The 25,488-nt window shown below is 38.2% G+C and overlaps 1 protein-coding gene across 1 annotated transcript in view; it reads left to right on the top strand.

Annotated features, from left to right (window-relative positions):
• NEK10 (NIMA related kinase 10) overlaps window positions 1-25,488 on the top strand; it is a 325,535-nt gene that overhangs the window by 160,480 nt on the left and 139,567 nt on the right. The window contains exon 27 of the mRNA XM_033864502.2: window positions 16,651-16,864. Within this exon, the coding sequence (XP_033720393.1) occupies window positions 16,651-16,864 (214 nt within the window). The remainder of the gene's footprint in view (window positions 1-16,650; window positions 16,865-25,488) is intronic.

Below are 25,488 nucleotides of genomic sequence, written 5' to 3'. Positions count from 1 at the left end.
TAAAAAATGAAAACAAAAAAACAAGTATGATCTGAAACTAAGTAAAACAAACAAAATGTACAGGTACTTATAGCTATGAAAAAAACATAAAATGTGCATGAATATGGAAAAGACTAGACAAGAACATATGAAACTGAAAAAGGCCATGTTAGATGATAAAATTGCAAGCATTTTTTCCTTTTTATTTTTAAGAAATATTTTAATTTTTCAAAGAAACTCAGAAAGAAGTGCTCCATATATCCATATAGTAGGAATTTAATGAAAGTCCTTATCCCTATAGAGTCTCAAAGTTCTGCCCCCACAGGGCTTGTCCCAGCTCATCCCTAACCCTTCCCCTCCCACTTTCCCTCTGCTCCCTCCACTCCAACCACAGGGAGCTCCTTGCTACTGCTCTTCCCTTTTCCTGGCACTCTCTTCCCTCTGATACACACAGTGGCACAGGCCCTTACTTCCTCTGGTTTCTGAGGAAACTGGGTCTCTGAAAAATCAGGGCACCTGCCCTGATGCCCCCACAACCTCTCCAGACTCTCTTGTCCCCTTGACCAAGTTCACAGCACCCACCACCCCTAACACATTATACATGTGCATGCAGACTTGTTCTTTTATTGTCTCTCTTCCCCACCAGAATGAAAACTCCACAAGAATGGGGACTTTTTCAGTTTAGTTTATAGCTATTCAGTGCCCACAGCAATGCCTAGTACAAAGTAGACCCTTAACAATTTACTGGTTATATGAATAAATGACTCATTTACCTGGCTGATCGTTATTTCTGGACCATTTTACGACCTTAAATTGGCCCAAGATTACTACTCTGCCCCATCAAGCTGAGTCAAATCCTTATTGTGATAATATAAATCCTAGGGTCACCCCAGATGGAAACTTTATCTATCCCCTTGCCCAATTCCTTTAAATCTCAATTCTGTATCTATCCTAGCTCTTGGCACCACCTCTGATGCAATGTAATAAGCATATTTTCATGGCTATGCCCCTTTCCCTTTTATTTTCTCCTTCCAGCCCATTGTTTAGCATTAATAGATACTCCTCACGTTTGTGGGATTATATCTTGAATCTTACCTTGCTCAGCCCAATGCTGCCCTACAATATTAAGTGCCTCAGGCCCAGCTGGGGCTGAATTTCACTAACTGTGGACTCTGAGCAGACAATTTGACTATTCTTTCAGCAGCTCTGTTTCCTCATCTGGTAAAATGGGGATCGTAATAGTACCAACCTTATCAAGCTCATATGATGATTATAACATGCAGATCACTTAGCATAGAGCTTTGGCAAATGGTAAATCTTGAGCAATGTTGGCAGTTATTATTATAAATATTGTGGGAAATGAGCTGAAACCCCTTTCTAAATCATCTAAATTCCGCGTTACACTAGATCCACCCTACTGCTAATGAATCCATACAAATGTATTTAAACTGCTCATCTCCTGTTATCTGCTATTTGTTTTCTGGAAAGTGCCTTAAAAATTCAAGAAGTCTCCAGAGAGGTCAAGACAAGAATATCAGAGTTACTCATTTAATTTCTCCTTTTCTTAGGTATTTGAGTGCCACGAAAAATAGGAGAGGGTAGTGCAGAGAAAAAGTACAGAGACATTATTCTGATTTTGTGGCGTTGGGCAAACAGGACAATAATTTGCTTATGACAGGCTTCCTGGCTATTGGTGTCCACGCCTCTTGGAGCTAGGAGGTTAGTGGAAAAGTCAGATATCAGCATTATCATGAAAAGGTTAAGAACATCAATAGGTTCTAGAATTGAGTGGATTCTAATCCCCACTCTTCCACTCACCTTAACTTTCCCAAGACCCACTTTCCTCATCTGTGATATATAGGTAGCAATAGTAACTACTCATGGCTTGCTTTGAAGCCTAAATAAGATCATGCTTGTGATGGTCTTAGCACAGTTCCCAGCATGTAGTGAGCCCTCAATTAATTTAGGTATTGTTATTAATAATGTTATTATTTATGGAATGAAGTATATAAAAATTATGATAAATTTGATGAAGGATGGTAAAAGGGGCAACGAGAGATTACAGAAGGACTTGGTCTAGTTTGGGGATTTGGGAAAGATTTTCTCTGAAGAAAGGACATGTAATCTGAGACCTGAACTTCACTACTTCTCAAATAGTAAACAGAGTGGAAAAAGCATTTCATAGACCCACATCTCTGAAGGCTTTCCTGAGCAAAAGAGCTTGTTAATTTGAAGAACTGAAAAAAGTTGGAGATGCAGCATGTCAAGTAAGGGAGAGAATAGCCAGCAAATGGCCCTGGGAGGCTGACAGGACCCAGGTTGACAGGTTCTACAGGCCACACTGAGGGTTTTGAATTTTTATCTCCAGTATTGAGGAGAGGACTGAAGGGTTATTAACAGATTGAGATATAGTGAAAATTTCTTTAGCAGAGATCATTCTGGCTGATCTCCAGGGAATAGACTGAAGGGAATGAGAGTGGGAAGGAGAACCAGGTTCAGCTGTCCACTGAGAGATGATGGAGGCTTTGACTAGAGTGGTGGTGTTGATGGAAAGAAGTGGGTTGTTCCCACTGTGGGCTGGAATTTGAGTCAACAAGTTTTGGAGTACAATCGTAAGATGTTTAAAAAATACTTCAGTTAACTGGGAAAATGGAATGGCATCGAGAATATGAAAACAATTGGATTTATTATGTGGAACCTCAGCAAATGGAGCCAAGACCATGGAATGGAAGTTCTGGGGTGGGGCCAAGGTGAGCTCGCCATTAGGAAGTGTATGTCAGAATTAGAGCTATCCACAGTGGAGCAGGCTGCTGATGGATGGTGAGTTCCCTGTCACCAGAGTGTTTAAGAGGATGAATGAACACTATTAGGGGACTCCAGATGAAATGTTCTGAGTACACTTTTAATTCAAAATACTAAGGTGCCATAATTAGTAGGAAATGACAATTTAATTTTAAAGCTGACTACAAATTAAGATTGCAGTATGCAGCCTATAACAGATATAGTTTTCATTTAAAGTTATGCAAGACAGTGGGTTCACATTGTGAAGTTTTATCTTTAGAAAATTTGACATAAAACCAAAATCAGTTGTGAGTTGCATGCAATTACATACTTGAATTGCTTTGGATTTTCAGTCTTTAAAAATTAAGTTTCAGGGACTTCCCTGGTGGTGCAGTGGTTGAGAATCTGCTTGCCAATGCAGGGGACACGGGTTCAAGACCTGGTCTGGGAAGATCCCACATGCCTCGGAGCAACTAAGCCCGTGCGCCACAACTATTGAGCCTGCGCTCTAGAGCCTGCAAGCCACAACTACTGAGTCCACGTGCCACAACTACTGAAGCCCACATGCCTAGAGCCTGAGCTCTGCAACAAGAGAAGCCACCGCAATGAGAAGCCTGCGCACCGCAATGAAGGGTAGCCCCTGCTCGCCGCAACTAGAGAAATCCCGCACGAAGCAATGAAGACCCAACAACGAAGACCCAATGCAGCCAAAAATAAATAAATAAATAAATAATTTTAAAAATTAAGTTTCAAAAGAACTAGGGAACAAATACAATTTCCTGTTTTCTTACCTTAGCAGACTTTTAAATTGGGAGAATAACTTAGTAACCCTGAAGAGTTTGAGGCAGAAAATAAATATATTTTACTGCTCTGCTCAGTACCAGCATTACTATTTTTACCTTCCAGTACACTGTTAAGAGAATGTTATCTATTTACTTTCTAAAGTAAGAACTTGCTTTAAAGTAAAGGAAGGACATTTCCTTTTATGCACACAATATTCCCATTGCCTGTTTTCTCTGTCTGTGCTTGGTTGCATAAGCTCTCTGACACTTTGTTTCAGAGGCAGTCATAAGGACTAAAGAAATTAGTTTTGGCTAGTTCTAAGGACAAGTGGATCTTTGCATTTTCCATCCTATCTTCAACTCTTTGTTTCTTTTCTTTTTTTTTAAGATTTAATTTTATTTAATTTTGGCTGCGTTGGGTCTTCGTTGCTGCGTGCGGGCTTTCTCTAGTTGTGGTGAGCAGGTAGGGCTATTCTTCTTTGTGGTGCATGAGCTTCTCCTTGTGGTGGCTTCTCTTGCTGTGGAGCATGGGCCTTAGGCACGCAGGCTCAGTAGTTGTGGCGCACGGGCTTAGTTGCTCCGCAACATGTGGGATATTCCCAGACCAGGGATGAAACCTATGTCCTGTGCATTGGCATTCAGATTCTTAACGACTGCACCACTGGGGAAGTCCCACCTCTTTGTTTCTTAAAACATGAAATGAAGACAGTTGAACATTGTATCCCTTTACTTCTTTCATCTGGTTTCTCAGAGTAGAGTGGGGACGAAGTGGGTAGCATGAGTGGAATATCCCAGATTTTTTTTCTAAAACGTGATTTTATGCTTATTTGATTAGAGAATCATTAAAGCATTCAGTTGCTCTTAAGAATTTCTCTGAAATATCCAAGCAGGGAGGCATTTCACAGCAATGAGGATAAACTGGAACTTCTGGTAGGAGATATTCCTAAGATTCCAAAAGTGTATACCGAAATATTTTAGGTTATAGACAGGTAAATTCTTAGATGTTAGGCTTAGTTCATTTGTTCATTCATTCATTTGCTGAGTACCCATCAAGACCCAGATTCCATTTTACATGCAGAGGAGATCATGGTGAAGGAGACACAGGTCCCTCCTCTCAACAAGTTTGCAGTTTCCAGTGGTGAAACAGACCATTATGATACAATGGTTACAGTAGTTTTACGTATTGAAATATAGACAGTGCAATGAGAACATGTAAAAGGGGGACAGTGAGTCTGTCTAAGGGTGTCCAAGAAGTCTTCCTAATGGAGACTTGGAAAAGAGTGGTAAGCACATAAGGGATGTGGTTTGGGAAAGAGTAGATACAATCAGCAAAAACCAAATTCAAGCAGAGTGAATAAAATAACCAAGAAATGGGGGCATAGGTGAGCCATGGGCTGTTTGGGAAAGAACAAGTAGGAGCATTTGGTGTGTTGCTGTGGGGGGAAGAGGGGGTGAGGCTGTGGAGGGAGGTAAGGGCTAGTTTAGGAGGAGCTTGTATCACATGCAGGGAGTTTTAATTTTGTCCTTTTGGGCCATGAGGGGATATTGAGGAATCTGAGCAGAGGAGTGATGTCATCAGTTTTGGAATATTTTTCTGGTAGCAGTTTACAATATGGATCAGAGGTGGACAAGAGATGTGCGTGTCATTTAGGAGACTGTTTCAGTGGTCCAAGCAAGTGATGATGAAATAGGCCAATAGCCATGGGATTACAGGGGAATGATACGGATTTGAGAAATATTTAGGAGGTAGAAGCCACAGGCTTTGGTGTTGGTTGAATGAGGGAGGAGGTGGAAGAGAAAGAAAATTGTGGATTTTCTTTTTAATTTATTGGGCACTTTACAGGGATGGCTTCATTTAATCACCATACCAGCTTGATGTAGTAGATACTATGATTATCCCATTTTACAGATTATAGTCCCAGGCTATCTGGGATTTAGAAGCTAAACCTTACCCAAGATCAGAGTTAATAAAGGGCGAGCCAGGATTTAACCCCCAACAATCAGACCCAGAGCCTGCAGGCCTAATTATGATCCTAAACTGCATCTCCCAGGTGGTTCCTTTTCTGATGATGGCAAACATAGGAAGGGGAGTAGCTTTGGGAGAGGAGGAGATAACTAAATGCCAGAACAGAGGCCATTCTGAATTCCATTTACCATAATATATAACTGTATAATTTGTAAAACTAGCTTACATTGCTTTATTATTTAAAAAAATAAAAAGCTCAGCTGATAATTCAACTGACAGTACCTTGAATCAATTTAAATATCTGCAGACTAAGAATTTAGAACTTAGAATTCAGACTAAGACTTTAGAATATCTGCACTAATGAAAGGGGTTTTTGTAGTCATAATCAACACTTGGTCAACTGAGCATTTTTATCTGCTTTAATCCCTTTTGCTAATTAAGTGAACGTGAGGAACCAGATTTAATTAAAAGTGAAGTTGAACACTTAGCTTCTTTTGTGATTATAAGTGAAAGTAAGAAACTTGAATACAGTATTCAAGGTCATGAAATTCTTAATAATTTTATCTTTGAATTTGTGTTTTAGAAGTGAAGTCTGATGGGACAAGGAGCATGTGTGTTGGGGGCTTGGACCCTAGTGTACATGTGGTCCCTCCAGCTCCCTGGCTTAAGTTCTCAGCCACCTGATTCCAGCCCTCTGGGCCTCTGCCTGGCCTCCAGCTCCACCTTCCTGTCCCTGTCCCATTGCTGCTGCCCTCTACCTGGTATGGTGATTGGGTGTGTCAGCAAAGGAGGACTGTGTTCCACCTTTATGCCTCACCCCCCATAGGATATGGAGGCAGGCAAGGAGATGGTCAGGGTGGAGTAGGTGCCCTGTTGTATCTGGGGTAGGACAAAGAAGAGGCCATCCCTGACCAGGCTGGTGGCACCCTGGCTTGTTTGGAGGGTGATTCAGTGGGGGCCTCTTGCTGGCCTCTAATCCAGGTACCAATTGCATACTGCTGTCATGGAGGTTGCAATATCTTGGGGGGTTTCTTATCTACCATCAACTGGGATGCTGGACTATGGGAAGGGGAGATTGACTTCCTCACTCCCTGCTGGGGCCTCACAATTATGTGGGACACCCCCCAAATTATGTAGTTGGCCCTGTCTCCTCAATCTCTTGCCTTATTTTGTATATAATAAATGCATAGACTGAACTTTGTTAAGTAAGAATTCAGCAAATATGTCTGTCATAACCATAGTGCAAGCCCCCTTTGTTAGAACTTGAAAAAAAATAGCATAAAGATAAAGCATGAAATGATAATGACTTAAAATTTGATTAAGACGTGCATATTATACTCATGGTTATTAAAGTCAAGAAAGGAGAGAGAGATCAAAGTTGCAGATTAGGAGGATGCTGGGCTCACCTCCACTCATCCAAACAACAGCTCTTGTTGAAATCAACCTGGGGACAAGCAGAACAGCTCTTCTGCAACCAAGGCTGTAAAGAAAGATCCACACGGAGTCCGGTAGGAAGGGAGAATGATGTGGTCGGGACCTTCACCCTTAGCAGGGACACAGGAGAGGAGGGGACATCACAGGCTCAGGGATCCTCCCTGGGGAGTGAGGGATTCCAGCCACACATTGGACAGCCCAGCCCTGGGATACAACACTGGGAAGACAAGCCCCTTACCTGGTTTGAAACCCAGTGGGGCTTACCAAAGGGCTATAAGAAACTGGGCCTCTGCTGTTGAAGAGCACACAGACTTGCTTGCTCCCAGTCAAAGTGTGGAGGCAGCACATTGAAAACTGCCAGGGGCTCTGACCAGCTAGCCAGGGCTACTGCATTACACCCCCCGCCCACCCCTCACCTGGCTCCTGCTGTAGCCCCTCTTGCTCCAACACTGCTCTCCACTAAGGCAGAGTGTGCCACTAACTACAAGAGTTTGCACACTTGGAGGGAACAGAGCTGGCTTGGATCCCAGCCCTGCCTCTGACCAGGGCATAGGCAGCCATTGCCAGCACATGTGTCCCTGTGCACTCTTGGGAGGGAGCAAACTCAGCTCAGTAGTGTGATACCAACCCCTCCAGCCACAACCCAGCCTCTAGCCAAGCAAGCACATCAGGGATAAAGTGAAATCAGAAAAGAAGTACAGCCTTAAGCCCTCAGGCCCTGAATCTATACCCCAAACCAAGGCTGAGACTGCCATCACACCTGGAAGAAACCCAAATTCTTCAGGGCTCCTGCTCCAGCCCCTGTGGTTCTCACCGCACCCTTGACAGGGTGGTGATGGCCACTGACTGAGCAGAGGAGAAGCCCTAGCTTGCACCTTCTCTGCACAAGAAGCCTGTGTGCAAGCACAGGTCACTATCCACACCTCCCCTCCCAGGAAACTGTGCAGCCTGCCACTGCCAGGGTCCTGTGATCCAGGGACAACTTCCCCAGGAGAACGCATGGTGTGCCTCAGGCTGTTGCAACATCATGCTGGCCTCTGCTGCCACAGGTTCGCCCTCCATTTCGTACCCATCCCTACCCCCTGGCCTGAGTGAGCCAGAGCCCCATAATCAGCTGCTACTTTAAACCCGTTCTGTGTGGTGGGAACAGACACACTCAGGCAACTTATATGCAGAGGCAGGGTCAAATCCAAAGCCAAACCCCAAGAGCTGTGTCAACAAAGAAGAGAAAGGGAAATTTCTCCCAGCAGCCTCAGGAGCAGTGGAATAAATCTCCACAGCCAACTTGATATACTCTGCATCACTGGAATACGTGAATAGACAAGAAATAATCCCAAATTTGAGGTGGTGGACTTTAAGAGCAATTGTAGACTTGGGGTTTGCTTTCTGTATATAATTTCTTTCTGGTTTTATGTTTATCTTAGTTTAGTATTTAGAGTTTATTATCATAGGTAGATTTGTTTATTGACTTAGTGGCTCTCTTCCTTTATGTTTTCTTTTTTAAAATTTATATATATATAGATTTTTTTTTCCTTTTTCTCTTTTTGTGAGTGTGTATGTGTATGCTTCTTTGTGTGATTTTGTCTGTATAGCTTTGCTTTTACCATTTGTCCTAGGGTTCTGTCAGTTCGTTTTTTTTTTCTTTTTTAGTATAGTTTTTCATGCTTGTTATCATTGGTGGATTTGTTTTTTGCTTTGGTTGCTCTCCTCTTTCTTTCTTTTCTTTTTTTATTACTTTTTATTTTTTCATTATTAATATTTTTTTAATTTTTTATTTTAATAACTGTATTTTATTTATTTATTTTTCTTTCTTTCTTTTTTCTCCCATTTCTTTGAGCCGTGTGGCTGACAGGATCTTATTGCTCTGGCCGGGTGTCAGGCCTGTGCCTCTGAGGTGGGAGAGCTGAGTTCAGGACATTGGTCCACCAGAGGCTTCCCAGCTCCACATAATATCAAACAGTGAAAGCTCTCCCAAAGATCTCCATGTAAATGCTAAGACCCAGCTTCACTCAAGAATCCACAAGCTACAGTGCTGGACACCCTATGCCAAACAACTAGCAAGAAGGGAACACATCCCCACCCATTAGCAGAGAGGCTGCCTAAAATCATAATAAAGTCACAGGAACCCCAAAACACACCACTGGACGTGGTCCTGCCCACCAGAAAGACAAGATCCAGCCTCATGCACCAGAATACAGGCACCAGTCCCCTTAAACAGGAAGCCTATACAACCCACTGAACCAAACTTAGCCACTGGGGGCAGACAGCAAAAACAACAGGAACTACAAACATACAGTCTGTGAAAAGGAGATCCCAAACACAGTAAGAAAAGCAAAATGAGAAGACAGAGAAACACACAGCAGATGAAGGAGCAAGGTAAAAACCCACCAGACCAAACAAATGAAGAGGAAATAGGCAGTCTACTTGAAAAAGAATTCAGGGTAATGATGGTAAAGATGATCTAAAATCTTGGAAGTACAATGGAGAAAATACAGGAAACATTTAACAATGACCTAGAAGAACTAAAGAGCAAACAAACAATGATGAAGAACACAATAAATAAATTAAATTTTTTTAGAAGGAATGAGTAGCAGAATAACTGAGGCAGAAGAACGAATAAGTGACGTGCAAGATAAAATAGTGGAAATAAGTACTGCAGAGCAGAATAAAGGAAAAAGAATGAAAAGATTTGAGGATAGTCTTAGAGACCTCTGGGACAACATTAAATGTACCAACATTCAAATTATAGGGGTCCCAGAAGAAGAAGAGAAAAAGAAAGGGACTGAGAAAATATTTGAAGAGATTATAGTTGAACACTTCCCTAATATGGGAAAGGAAATGTCAAGTCCAAGAAGTGCAGGGAATCCCATACAGGGTAAATCCAAGGAGAAACATGCCAAGACACTTATTAATCAAACTATCAAGAATTAAATACAAAGAAAAAATATTAAAAGCAACAAGTGAAAAACAACAAATAACATACAAGGGGATCCCCATAAGGTTAACAGCTGATCTTTCAGCAGAAACTCTGCAAGCCAGAAGGGACTGGCAAGACATATTTAAAGTGAAGAAAGGGAAAAACCTACAACAAAGATTACTCTACCCAGCAAGCATCTCATGCAGATTTAATGGAGAAATTAACACCTTTACAAACAAACAAAAGCTGACAGAATTCAGCACCACGAAACCAGCTTTACAACTTTAGCTTTACAAATGCTAAGGGAACTTCTCTAGGCGGGAAACACAAGAGAAGGAAGAGGCCTACAATAACAAACACAAAGCAATTAAGAAAATGGTAATAGGAACATACATATTGAAAACTACATAAATGTAAATGTATTAAATGCTCCGACCAAAAGACATAGACTGGCTGAATGCATACAAAAAGAAGACCCATATACATGCTGTCTACAGGAGACCCACTTCAGACTTAGGGACACATACAGACTGAAAGTGAGGGGATGGAAAAAGATATTCCATGCAAATGGAAATCAAAAGAAAGCTGGAGTGGCAATTCTCATATCAGACAAAATAGATTTTAAAATAAAGACTATTAGAAGAGACAAAGAAGGATACTACATAGTGATCAAGGGATCAATCCAAGAGAAGATATAGCAATTATAAATATATGTGCCCCCACATCGGAGCACCTCAATACATAAGGCAAATGCTAACAATCATAAAACGGGAAACTGACAGAAACACAATCATAGTATGGGACTTTAACACCCCATTTTCACCAATGGACAGATCATCCAAAATGAAAATAAATAAGAAAACACAAGCTTTAAATGATACATTACACAAGATGCCCTTAATTGATGTTTATAGGACATTCCATCCAAAAATAACACAATACACTTTCTTCTCAAGTGCTCAAGGAATGTTCTCCAGGATAGATCATATCTTGGGTCACAGATCAAGCCTTTGTAAATTTAAGAAAATTGAAATTGTGTCAAGTATCTATTCCAACCACAACGCTATGAGACTAGATACAAATTACAGGAAAAAAATCTATAAAATACAAACAGATGGAGGCTAAACCGTACACTACTAAATAACCAATAAATTACTGAAGAAATCAAAGAGGAAATTGAGAGATACCTAGAAACAAATGACAATGAAAACCTGATGACCCAAAATCTATGGGATGCAGCAAAAGCAGTTCTAAGAGGGAAGTTTATAGCAATATGATCCTACTCCAGAAACAAGAAACCTCTCAAGTAAACAACCAAACCTAACACCTAAAGCAACAAGAAGAGCAGAAAAACCCTAAAGTTAGCAGAAGGAAAGAAATAGACATCAGATCAGAAATAAATGAAAAATAAATGAAGGAAATGATAGCAAAGATCAATAAAACTAAAAGCTGGTTCTTTGAGAAGATAAACAAAATTGATAAACCATTAGCCAGTCTCATCAAGAAAAAACCAGAGAAAACTCAAATCAATAGAATTAGAAATGAAAAAGGAGAAGTAACAACTGACACTGCACAAATACAAAAGATGATAAGATTACTACAAGCAACTCTATGCCAATAAAATGGACAACCTGGAAGAAATGGACAAATTCTTAGAAGTGCACAACCTGCCAAGACTGAATCAGGAAGAAATAGAAAATATGAACAGACCAATCACAAGCACTGAAATTGAAACTGTGATTAAAAATCTTACAACAAACAAAAACCCAGGACCAGATGGCTTCACAGGCGAATTCTATCAAACATTTAGAGAAGAGCTAATACCTATCCTTCTCAAACTCTTCCAAAATATAGCAGAGGGAGGAACACTCCCAAACTCATTCTACGAGGCCACCATCATCCTGATACCAAAACCAGACAAAGATGTCACAAAGAAAGAAAACTACAGGCCAGTATCACTGATGAACGTAGATGCAGAAATCCTCAACAAAATACTAGAAAACAGTATCCAACTGCACATTAACAGGAGCATACACCATGATCAAGTGGAGTTTATCCCAGGAATGCAAGGATTCTTCAATATATGCAAATCAATCAATGTGGTAAGCCATATTAATAAATTGAAGGATAAAAACCATATGATCATCTCAATAGATGCAGTAAAGCTCTTGACAAAATTCAACACCCATTTATGATAAAAACCCTCCAGAGAGCAGGCATAGAGGGAACTTACCTCAACATAATAAAGGCCATATATGACAAACCCACAGACAACATCTTTCTCAATGGTGAATAACTGAAACCATTTCCTCTAAGATCAGGAAGAAGACAAGGTTGTCCACTCTCACCACTATTATTCAACATAATTTTGGACGTTTTAGCCACAGCAATCAGAGAAGAAAAAGAAATAAAAGGAATCCAAATCAAAAAGAAGTAAAGCTGTCACTGTTTGCAGATGACATGATACTATATATAGAGAATCCTAAAGATGCTACCAGAAAACTACTAGAGCTAATCAATGAATTTGGTAAAGTAGCAGGATACAAAATTAATGCACAGAAATCTTTTGCATTCCTATTCACTAATGATGAAAAATCGAAAGAGAAGTTAAGGAAGCACTCCCATTTACCACTGCAACAAAAATAATAAAATACCTAGGGATAAACCTACCTTCAGAGACAAAAGTCCTGTATGCAGAAAACTATAAGACACTGATGGAAGAAGTTAAAGATGATACAAATAGATGGAGAGATATACCATGTTCTTGGATTGGAAGAATCAATATTGTGAAAATGACTATACTACCCAAAGCAATCTATGGATTCAATGCAGTCCCTATCAAATTACCAACGGCATTTTTCACAGAACTAGAACAAAAAATTTCACAATTTCTATGGAAATACAAAAGACCCCGAATAGCCAAAGCAGTCTTGAGAAAGAAAGATGGAGCTGGAGGAATCAGGCTCCCGGACTTCAGACTATACTATAAAGCTACAGTAATCAAGACATTATGGTACTGACAAAAAAAAAACAGAAATATAGATCAATGGAACAGGATAGAAAGCCCAGAGATAAACCCCCACAATATGTTCACCTTATCTTTGATAAAGGAGGCAAGAGTATACAATGGAGAAAAGACAGCCTCTTCAATAAGTGGTGCTGGGAAAACTGGACAGCTACATGTAAAAGAATGAAATTAGAACACTTCCTAACACCATACAGAAAAATAAACTCAAAATGGATTAAAAACCTTAATGTCAGGCCAGACACTTTAAAACTCGTAGAGGAAAGCATAGGCAGACCAGTCTATGACGTAAATCACAGCAAGATCTACTTTGACCCACCTCCTAGAGAAATGGAAATAAAAACAAAAATAAACAAATGGGACCTAATGAAACTTAAAAGCTTTTGCACAGCAAAGGAAACAATAAACAAGACAAAACGACAACCCTCAGAATGGGAGAAAATATTTGCAAATGAAGCAACTGACAGGGTTTAATCTCCAAAATATACAAGCAGCTCATGCAGTTCAATATCAAAAAACAAACAACCCAATCCAAACATGGGCAGAAGTCCTAAATAGACATTTCTCCAAAGAAGATATACAGATTGCCAACAAACACATGAAATAATGCTCAACATCACTAATCATTAGAGAAATGCAAATCAAAACTACAATAATGTGTCACCTCACACCAGTCTGAATGGCCATAATCAAAAAATCTACAAATAATAAATGCTGGAGAGGGTGTGGAGAAAAGGGAACCCTCTTGCACTGTTGGTGGGAATGTAAATTGATACAGCCAGTATGGAGAACAGTATGGAGGTTCCTTAAAAAACTGAAAATAGAACTACCATATGACCCAGCAATCCCGCTACTGGGCACATACCCTGAAAAAACCATAGTTCAAAAAGTGTCGTGTGCCACAATGTTCATTGCAGCTCTATTTACAATAGCCAGGACATGGAAGCAACCTAAGTGTCCATCAACAGATGAATGGATAAAGAAGATGTGGTACATATATACAATGGAATATTACTCAGCCATAAAAAGAAACGAAATTGAGTTATTTTTAATGAAGTGGATGGACCTAGAGTATGTCATACAGAGTGGAGTAAGTTAGAAAGAGAAGAACAAATACCATTTACTAACAGATATGTATGGAATCTAAAAGAAAAATGGTTTTGAAGAACCTAGGCACAGGACAGGAATAAAGACACAGATGTAAAGAATGGACTTGAGGACACAGGGAAGGGGAAGTGTAAGGTGGGATGAAGTGAGAGAGTGACATGGACATAGATACCCTACCAAATGTAAAATAGATAGCTACTGGGAAGCAGCCATATGGCACAGGGATTTCAGCTCGGTTCTTTGTGACCACCTAGAGGGGTGGGTTATGGAGTGTGGTGGGAAGGAGTTGCAAGAGGGAGGAGATATGGGGATATAAGTATATATATATGTAAAGCTGATTCACTTTGTTATAAAGCAGAAACTAACACACCATTGTAAGGCAATTATACTCCAATAAAGAAAAAAAGAATAAAAAGAAAAAAAATAAAATAAAGGCAGCAAGAGAAAAACAGTCAGTTACAGGGAACTTCCATAAGGCTTTCAGCTGATTTTTCTGCAGAAACATTGCAGGCCACAGGGAGTGGTATGATATATTTAACGTACTGAAAAGAAAAAGCAAAACAAAAACCCTAGCCCTACCACCTAGGATACCAGCAGGGTTATCATTAGATTGTCTCTAAAATCAGGTACAAGGATGCCCACTCTCACCATTTCTACCATTTCTAGGTAACATAGTACTGGAATTCCTAGGCACAGCAGTCAGACAAGAAAAAGAAATAAAAGGCATCCAAATTGGAAGGGAAAAAGTAAAATTGTCACTATTTGCAGATGACATGATACTATATATATAAAACCCTAAGTTCTCCACCAAAAAACCATTAGAACTACTAAGTGATTCAGTAAATCAGGATACAACATTATTATATGGAAATCTGTTGATTTTTAAACAACATATAATAATGAATTCTCAGAAAGAGAATGTAAGAAAATAATGCCATTTATGGTTGCTTCACAAAGAATAAAATACATAGGAATTATCTCAGCCATATAAAAGAACGAAATTTTGCCATTTGCAACTACATGGATGGACTTAGAGGGTATCATGCTAATTGAACTAAGTCAGACAGAGAAAGAAAAATACTGTATCTTATCACATATATTAATCTAAAAAGTAAAACAAACGAATGAATATAACAAAATAGGACAGACTCATAGATACAGTGAACAAACCAGTGGGTAGAGGGGTTGGGGGAGAGGCAAGATAAGAGAAGGGGATTAAGAGGTACACTACTAGATATGAAATAGATATAAGGATATATTGTACAGCACAGGGACTATAGCCAATATTTTATAATAACTTTAAATGGAATACAATCTATAAAAATATTCAATCACTATGTTGTATACCTGAAACTACTCTAACATTGTAAATCATCTACAATTTAGAATAAAAGAAAAATAAAATAAATAAATAAATGCAAAGAAAACTCAAGGACAAATAATTAGAAAAATAACAAGTTAGAGTGTTATTTTCACTTCTGTTATTAATAGTAATTGTGAGTAATAATTCTTGAGTCTTGCCTGGAGACATTAGTATAGTTGAAAGTTGTATTAACTTTGGGTTGCTAAATCAAATACAAGATGTGAAAATTAGATATTTTAGTCAAAGTCCAAATAAGTTAAATTTTATTGAGAAGTACACATAACTTCATTGAAATTAGAGCTTTTGAATTAAAAAGATAGACAAATATTGTAGTGAGGACCAGAATGTTTTAAATTATGCTAACCAGTGATCTTGATAATTGGTTACACAAGCATCTAGAATAGCCTTCTCTTAGTGTTTAGCTGTGACAGAAACAATGCTCCCTTTAGCAGGCTGATTGATATTTCCTACTGCCAAAATTCGAGAATTTTTTTTTTTTTTTTTGCGGTACGCAGGCCTCACTGTTGTGGCCTCTCCCGTAGCGGAGCACAGGCTCAGCGGCCATGGCTCACGGGCCTAGCCGCTCCGCGGCATGTGAGATCTTCCCGGACCGGGGCACGAACCCATGTCCCCTGCATCGGCAGGTGGACTCTCAACCACTGCGCCACCAGGGAAGCCCCGAGAAAATTTTTAGCATGTGATTTGTCAAATTATCTACTGTTAAAAATTATGAAGCACACCTTAAACCTCTAAGTAACTGGGTTGAATTTTATTTTTATGACATCATGCTTTATAAGACTCTCACTAATCAAAGTTGTTGACATTGCCCCTATACAGCTGGAAAAGGCCAAAATGTTGTTATCTGCCCACCCCCCAAGAATCCTGCCTTCCTTTTGGTGCATCAGGTGTGATCATCAGGGCCTATATTATTGGGATCATTCTTTGTTTAACTGGCCAATGAGTTGGAGTGGTTTTAGAAAATAACCACTTACACAAGAAGATGCAGACCCCACCTGCCCATCCTGAGACTGGGAGCAGCTTCCTGTGCAGCCTGTAACCCTTGCCCACCAGCCTAGCTGCAAAGAGAACAGTGCTGCTCCCTCTCCTCCCCAAACTTTCCAAATGCCTTTTGAGAGGTCTTCGATGCAAAGCTATGCTTGATGTCCACCTTGCCCGGGTTCTCTTGGGTGCAAACATCATGGGGGACACACAGCAGAATTTAAACTTGGCCCATCACACCCCGTGGCCTGGTCCCGATTTTGACTAGAGGGCTGTAATTAGGTTATCTTCCCTTAGATGCCTCACTCCTGATGCAGAAACCCGCCCAGATATTGTAGAAGTCAGCTCCATGATATCAGATGTCATGATGAAGTATGTAGATAATTTATCCGCATCCCAGCTGACCTTGGAGAAGAAGCTGGAACGGGAACGGAGACACACACAGAGGTATTTTATGGAAGCCAACCGGAACACAGTCATGTGTCAGCACGAGCCGGTTCTTCTCTCTCAAGTAAGTGGAAATCTTTCAGTCTCTTCAGGATGCATTCTGATGGACTCTCTGAGGCTGTTCTTGCTTGTGTTGAGGAAAATTCATCTTAAGTTAGAAAAATATTAATTGCTACATGTGATATTTACTACTATAGAGATACATATTTACACCCATTTTGATCTTATAGAAAATTAAGTCAATATAATTGACGTTCCAAAGAACTAACCCATAATTTGTTGTAAATTACAAAACCAGAGGTATCAAAAAGATATCTTAGAAATTCTTTAAGTTTGTAATATGATCTTTGTATAAGTAGCAGTGACCGCTTATATTCAATTTATTCAGCAATCTTGGAAATATAGATGAAACTATTGTGTCAGTTTAAAGAAGGAAATAATATTTACCTTAAAATTTTTTTCTTATTAGTCTGTGTAATTGATTTCATTACTGTTTTTGGTGGTAATAATTTTGCCATGGTACAAATCAGAATATGTACTTTTATTTTTCATGACATTAACCTTTAAATTATTTTGATATTTAAGTTTATTTCTGAGTATACTTGAAAAAGGGATGCCAAAGCCACAGACTTCCGCAAGTGCATGTGATGGTGCCTGTGACGCCCTTGTTTTATTTTCTCTCTGCCTTTGTTGTATCATGACCCATGACTTATCCTTTACTCACGCTCTGGTTTCCCTGAAAGCAGGGATTTAGTAAGGGGCGCTTCAACACATAAATGTTCTTTTTTAACCCTCCTGAGGATGGGCCCAGCACAATAGGGTTACAAAGCCCATCCTTGATCAGGATACCTGGTCACTAAATTCCTTGCCAGGATCTGCCTCAGCTGGGAAAATTATATAAGAATTAGTCTCCCCCGCACACTGCGATGAAGAGTGGCCCCTGCTCGCTGCAACTAGAGAAAACCCTCACACAGAAACGAAGACCCAACACGGCCAAAAATAAATAAATTAATTAATTAATTTTAAAAAAAGAATTAGTCTCCAAGAAGAGCCAGTTTTGATTTCTGGAATAACAGCATTTCCAGCAACCTTTTCTTTTTTTTAGAAGGAAAGCAATACTATTTGGTTGTTTATCTTTTCATGCTTGGAATCCGGAAGTTAAAGATTCAATCAATATAATTTTGGTGGGTTTTTTAAATTTTTATTTCATTTTTTATGTTTTTATTACAGTCATACCTTTTATTTCACTTTTCATGTTTTTTTAATTGAGGTATAGTTGATTTACAATATTATATTACTTTCAGGTATATAACATAGTGGTTCATAATTTTTCCATTTATACTCCATTCAAAGTTTTTATAAAATAATAACTATATTCCTAGTGCTGTACATAGCATCCTTGTATCTTATTTATTTTATACCTAGTAGTTTGTGTCTCCTAATTCCCTACCCTTATCTTGCCCCTCCTCCTTCCGTCTCCCCACTGGAAACCACTATTTTGTTCTCTATATATGTGAGTCTATTTGTTTTATTATATTCATTTGTTTGTTTTATTTTTTTGAGATTCCACATACAACTGATATCATACAGTATTTGTTTTTCTCTGTCTGACTTATTTCACTAAGCATAATACCCTCCAGGTCCATCCATTTGGTTGCAAACAGCAAAATTTCATTCTTTTTTTATGGCTGAGTGGTATTCTACTGCATATATATGTACCACATCTTCTTTATAGTATTCTGCTTATGTTTTCTTTTAGGAGTTTTATTGATTCCAGTCTTACATTTAGGTCTTTAATCCATTTTGAAGTTATTTTCCTATATGCTGTGAGAAAATGTTTTAATTTCATTATTTTACATGTGGCTGTCCAGTATTCCTAGCATCACTTATTGAAGAGACTGTCTTTTCCCCATTGTATATTCTTGCCTTCTTTGTCATAGATTAATAGACCAGAAGTGCATGGGTTCATTCCAGGCTGTCTATTCTAACCCATTGATCTATGTATCCGTTTTTGTGCCAGTACCATACTGTATTGATGACTGTAGCTTTGTAATATAGTCTGAAGGGAGCATGATACCTCCAGCTCTGAGGCTTTTCTCAAGATTGCTTTGGCTATTTAAGATCTTTTGTGTTTTCATACACACTTTAGAATTTTTTTTCTACTTCTATGAAAAATAGCACTGATATTTTGATAGGGATTGCATTGAATCTGTACATTGCCTTAGGTAGTATGATCATTTTTACAATGTTAATCCTTCCAATCCATGGACACAGTATCACTTGTCATCTTTTTTGTCCTCTTCAGTTTTTTTCTTCAGTGTCTTAGTGTTTTCCAATGCTTTAATGTCTTAAAGTTGTCCAGTTTTCCAACTCCAATTAAGGAGTTTTAACCTCCTTAATTAGGTTTTTTTTTTGATGGATGGTAAATGGGATTGTTTTCCTAACTTCTCTTTCTGATAGTTTGTTCTTAATGTGTAGAAATGTAACAGATTTCTGTATATTAATTTTGTATCCTGAAACATTACTGAATTCATTGATGAGTTATAGTAGTTTTTGGTGCTGCCTTTAAGATTTTCTATGTTTAGTACCACATCATCTGCAAATAGTGACAATTTTACTTCTTTCTTTTCAATTTGGATTCCATTTGCTTCTTTTTCTTGTCTGATTGCTACGGCTAGGACTTCCAATATTATGTTGAAGAAAAGTGGCAAGAATGGGCATCCTTGTCTTGTTCCTGATCTTAGAGGAAATGCTTTTAGCTCTTCACTTTTTAGTAGGCTGTTAGCTGTGGGTTTATCATATATGGGCTTTATTATGATGAGGTATGTTCCTTCTATACCCAGTTTGTGGAGAGTTTTTAATTGTAAGTGGATGTTGAATTTTGTCAAAACCTTTTTCTGCATCTATTAAGATGATCATATGATTTTTATTCTTCAATTTCTTTTTTTTTAAGTAGAGTTGATTTACAGTGTTGTGATAGTTTCTGGTGTACAGCAGGGTGATTCAGTTTTTGTATATATATGTTATTCTTTATCAGATTCTATTCCATTATAGGTTATTACAAGATATTGAATATAGTTCCCTGTTCCATAGAGTAGGTCCTGGTTGTTTTTCTACCTTATATATAATAGTGTGTATTTGTTAATCCCAAACTCCTAACTTATCACTCCTCCTTTCCCCTTTGGTAACCATAAGTTTGTTTTCTGTGTCTGTGAGTCAGTTTCTGTTTTGTAAATAAGTTCATTTGTGTCTTTTTTTTAGATTCCACATATAAGTGATATCATGTGATATTTGTCTTTCTCTGACTTCACTTAGTATGATAATCTATAGGCTCATTCACGTTGCTGCAAATTACATTATTTTATTCTTTTTTATGTCTGGGTAATATTTCATGGTATACATATATACCATATCTTCTTTATCCATTCATCTAGTGATGGACATTTAGGTTGCTTCCATGTCTTGGCTATTGTAAATAGTGCTGCTATGAACATTGGGGTGCATGTATCTTTTCAAATTAGAGTTTTCTTTGGATATATGCCCAGGAGTGGGATTGCTGGATCATATGGCAACTCTATTTTTAGTATTTTGAGGAACATCCATACTATTCTCTATAGTAGCTGCACAAATTTACATTCCTACCAACAGTGTAGGAGAATTCCCTTTCCTCCACACCTTCTCCAGCACTTATTATTTATAGACTTTTTGATGATGACCATTCAGACTGGTGTGAAGTGATATCTCATTGTAGTTTTGATTTGCATTTCTCTAATAATTAGCAATATTGAACATCTTCTCATGTGCCTTTTGTCCATCTCTATGCTGTTTTTGGAGAAATGTCAATTTAGGTCTTCTGTCCTTTTTTGATTGGTTTTTTTGTTTTTTGGATATTGAGTTGTATGAGCTGTTTGTATATTTTGGAGATTATTCCCTTGTCAGTCGCATCACTTGCAAATATTTTCCCAGTCTGTAGGTTGTCTTATTGTTTTGTTTCCTTTGATTAGGTCTCATTTGTTTATTTTTGCTTTTATTTCTTTTGCCTTAGGAGACAGATCCAAAAAAATATTGCTACAATTTATGTCAAAGAGTATTCTGCCTATGTTCTCTTCTGGGAGTTTTATGGTGTCATGTCTTATAATTAATCCTTTAAGCCATTTTGAGTTTATTTTTGTGTATGGTTTGAGGATGTGTTCTAAGTTCATTTATTTACATGCAGCTATTCAGCTTTCCCACCACCACTTCATGAAGAGACTGTCTTTTCTCCATTGTATTTTCTTGCCTCCTTTGTCAAAGATTAATTGACCATAGGTGTGTGGGTTTATTTCTGAGCTCTCTCTTCTATTGCAGTGATCTATATGTCTCTTTTTGTGCCAATACCATGCAGTTTTGATTGCTGTAGCTTTGTAGCATTGTCTGAAGTCTGTGAGGTTATGCCTCTAGCTCTCTTCCTTTTTCCTCAGGATTACTTTGGCAATTCTGGGTCTTTTTGTGGTTCCACATAAATTTTAGGGTTATTTGTTCTAGTTCATTGAAAGATGTCATGGGTAATTTGATAGGGATTGTATTAAACCTGTAGATTGCTTTGGATAGTATGGCCATTTTAATAATATTAATTCTTTCATTCCAGGATCATGGGATATATTTCTATTTCTTCTAATCATCTTCAATTTCCTTTAAAAATATTTTATAGTTTTTGGGATATAAGTCTTTCACCTCCTTGGTCAGGTTTATGCCTAAGTACTATTTTGTTTGTTTGGTGCAATTTTAAAGGGGATTTTTTTTTAACTTTCTTCTTCTGATATTTCATTGTTAGTGAAAAGAAATGCAACCAATTTCTGTATGTTAATCTTGTATCCTGCTACCTTGCTGAACTCATTGATCAATTCTAGTAATTTTTGTGTGGAGTCTTTAGGGTTTTCTATATGTGTATATGCATCATATCATCTGCATATAATGACAATTTCACCTCTTCCCTTCCAATTTGGATACCTTTAATTTCCTTGTCTTGTCTGACTGCTGTGGCTCAGAAATTTGACACTATATTGAATAGAAATCATGAGAGTGGGTATCCTTGTGTCGTTCCTTGAATCTAGTGAGAAGGCTTTCAACTTTTCACCACTGAGTATTATGTTGGCTGTATTTTTGTCATAAATAGCTTTTATTATTCTGAATTATGCTCTATACCCACTTTGGTGTGAGTATTTTTTATGAAAGGATGTTGAATTTTATCAGATGCTTTTTCTGCATCTATTGAAATGATCATGTGGTTTTTGTCTTTTCTTCTGTTGATAATGGTGTATCACATTGATTGATTTACATATGTGGAACCATCCTTGTGACCCTGGGATGAATCCAGCTTGATCATGGTATATGAAAAAGGATTTTTATATGTTGTTGGATTTGGTTTACTAATATTTTGTTGAGGACTTTTGCATCTATATCCATCAAAGATATTGGCCTATAATTTTCTTTTTGGTAGTGTCTTTGTCTGGTTTTAGTGTCAGGGTTATGGTGGCTTCATAGAATGACTGCAGGAGTGTTCCCTTCTTTTCAGTCTTTTGGAAGAGGTTGAGAAGGATTGGTATATATTCTTCTTTGTATGTTTATAGAATTCCCCAGTGGAGCCATCTGGTCCTGGACTTTTGTTTGCAGGGAGGTTTGGGTTTTTTTAAATTATTATTACAGATTCTATTTCACTTCTAGTGATTGGTCTGTTCAATTATCTATTTCCTTTTGATTCAGTTTTGGCAGGCTGTATGTTTCTAGAAACTTTTCCATTTCTTCTAGGTTGTCCAATTTGTTAACATATAATTGTTCATAGTATTCTCTTTTATTTTTTGGGTATTTCTACGGTATTGGTTGTTATTTCTCTTCTTTCATTTTCTTATTTTCTTTCTTTGGGTCCTCTCTCTTTCCTTCTTGGTGAGTTCCTCACTTTGTTAATGTGGTGTTTCACAGCGATTGATTTGTGGATTTGAACCATTCTTGCATCCCTGAGATAAATCCCACTTGATGAAGATGTATGATCCTTTTAATGTATTGTTGAATACGGTTTACTAATATTTTCTTGAGAATTTTGCATTTATGTACATCAGTGATATTAGTCAGTAGTCTTTTTTATTATATCTTGGTCTGGCTTTGGTATAGTGTAATATTGGCCTTTTAGAATGTGTTCAAAAGTGTTTCTCTCTCTGAAACTTTTTGGAATAGTTTGTGAAGGATAGGTGCTAACTCTTTTCTAAATGTTTGGTAGAGTTTACCTGTGAAGGACCTGGTCCTGGACTTTAGTTTGTTGGATTTTTTATTACTATTTTAATTTCATTACTGGTAATTTTTCTGTTCATGTTTTCTATTTTTTCCAGGTTCAGTCTTGGGAGGTTCTACATTTCTTGGAATTTGTCCATTACTTCTTGTTTGTCCATTTTATTGGCATACAATCATTTATAGAACTCTCTCATGATTCTTTGTATTTCTGTGGTGTTTGTAACCTCTCATTTTTCATTTCTGATTATATTGATTTGAACCCTCTGTCTTTTTCTCATTTTTTTCATAGTGAATCTGGCTAAAGGTTTATCAATTTTGTTTATATTTTCAAGACAATTGCTCTTAGATTCACTGATCTTTTTTTTCTTGTATTGTTGTGGGGTGTTTTTTTTTTTTTTTTTTTTGATCTCTATTTCATTTATTTCTCCTGTGATCTTTACGTTTTCTTTCCTACTGTTAACTTTGGGTTTTCTTCATTCTTCTTTTTCAAATTCTGTTAGGTGTAAGGTTAAGTTGGGTTTTTTGTTGGTTTTTTGGGGGGAGGGTTGTTTGTTAGGTTTTGGTTTTGGGTGGGGTTTTTTTTCAATTTTTTCTTGTTTCCTAAGGTAGGCTTGTATTGCTATAAATTGCAATCTTTGAAATGCTTTTGCTGCATCCCATAGATTTTGGACTGTTGTGTTTCATTTTTGTTTGCCTACAAGTATTTTTTGATTTCCTCTTTGATTTCTTCAGTAATCCATTTGTTGTTTAGTAGCATATTGTTTAGCCTTCATGTGTTTGTGTATTTTGCAGTTTTTTTCTTGTAGTTGATTCTAGTCTCATAACATTATGGTCAGAAAATACACTTGATATGATTTCATTTTTCTTAAATTTACTGAGACTTATTTTGTCACCTAACATGTGATCTATCCTGGAGAATGTTCCATGAATACTTGAAAGGAATGTGTATTCTTCTGCTTTTCGATGGAGTGTTTTATGTATATCTATTAAGTCTATTTGGTCTAGTGTGTCATTTAAGACCAATGTTTCCTTATTGATTTTCTGTCTGGATGATCTCTCCATTGATGTAAGTTGAGTGTTAAAGTCCTCTGCTATTATTGTGCTACTGTCAATCTCTCTAATTATGTTTGTTAATATTTGCTCTATGTATTTAGGTATTTATGTTGGGTGCTTATATATTTAAAATTGTTATATCTTCTTCTTCGCCCTCAATCATTGTAAAATTCTTCAGTCTTTTTACAGTCTTTGTTTTAAAGGCTATTTTGTCTAATTATTGCTACTCCAGCTTTCTTTTCATTTACACTTGCATGGAATACCTTTTCCATCCCCTCACTTTCAGTCTGTGTGTGCCTTTTGATTTGAAATGAGTGTCTTGTAGGAAACATATATGTGGATCTTGCTTTTTTATCCATTCAGCCACTCTGTGTCTTTTGATTAGAGCATTTAGTTCATGTACATTTAAAGTAATTATTGATAGGTATGTACTTATTGCCATTTTGTCAATTGTTTTGTGGTTGTTGTTGTAGTTATTTTTGTGTTCTTTCTTCTTTTGTTCTCTTCACCTGTGGCTTGAGGACTATCTTTAGTGTTATGTTGGGATTTTTTTCTCTTTTTTTTGTATGTCTATCATAGATTTTTGTTTTGTTATTACCATGAGGTTTATATATAGCTATATGCACATATATAAACACACAGATATACATTTTTAAATTTTAAGTTGCTGATCTCAATTTAAATTGCAGAAGGACTTCCGGGAAGATGGCAGAAGAGTAAGACGTGGAGATCACCTTCCTCCCCACAGATACACCAGAAATACATCTACACGTGGAACAACTCCTACAGAACACCTACTGAACGCTGGCAGAAGACCTCAGACCTCCCAAAAGGCAAGAAATCCCCCACGTACCTGGGTAGGGCAAAAGAAAAAAGAATAAACAGAGACAAAAGGATAGGGATGGGACCTGCACCAGTGGGAGGGAGCTGTGAAGGAGGAAAGGTTTCCACACACTAGGAAACCCCTTCGCAGGCAGAGACTGCAGGTGGCGGTTGGGGGGGGGGTTAGCAGCCACAGAGGAGAGCACAGCAACAGGGGTGCAGAGGGCAAAGTGGAGAGATTCTGGCACAGAGGAAGGGCCGACTGGTACTCACCAGCCCAAGAGGCTTGTCTGCTCCCCCAATGGGGTGGGTGGGGCTGGGAGCTGAGGCTCGGGCTTCAGTCGGAGCGCAGGGAGAGGACTGGGGTTGGCGGCATGAACACAGCCTGCAGGGGGTTAGTGCACCACAGCTAGCCAGGAGGGAGTCCAGGGAAAAGTCTGGACCTGCTGAAGAGGCAAGAAACATTTTCTTCCCTCTTTGTTTCCTGGTGTGTGAGGAGAGGGGATTAAGAGCGCTGCTTAAAGGAGCTCCAGAGACGGGTGCGAGCTG

This window comes from Tursiops truncatus, chromosome 10 (assembly GCF_011762595.2).
Source record: "Tursiops truncatus isolate mTurTru1 chromosome 10, mTurTru1.mat.Y, whole genome shotgun sequence".
Lineage (NCBI taxonomy): Eukaryota > Metazoa > Chordata > Mammalia > Artiodactyla > Delphinidae > Tursiops > Tursiops truncatus.
The sequence above is the reverse complement of the archived record's forward strand: the minus strand, read 5'-3'. Positions and strand labels throughout refer to the sequence as shown.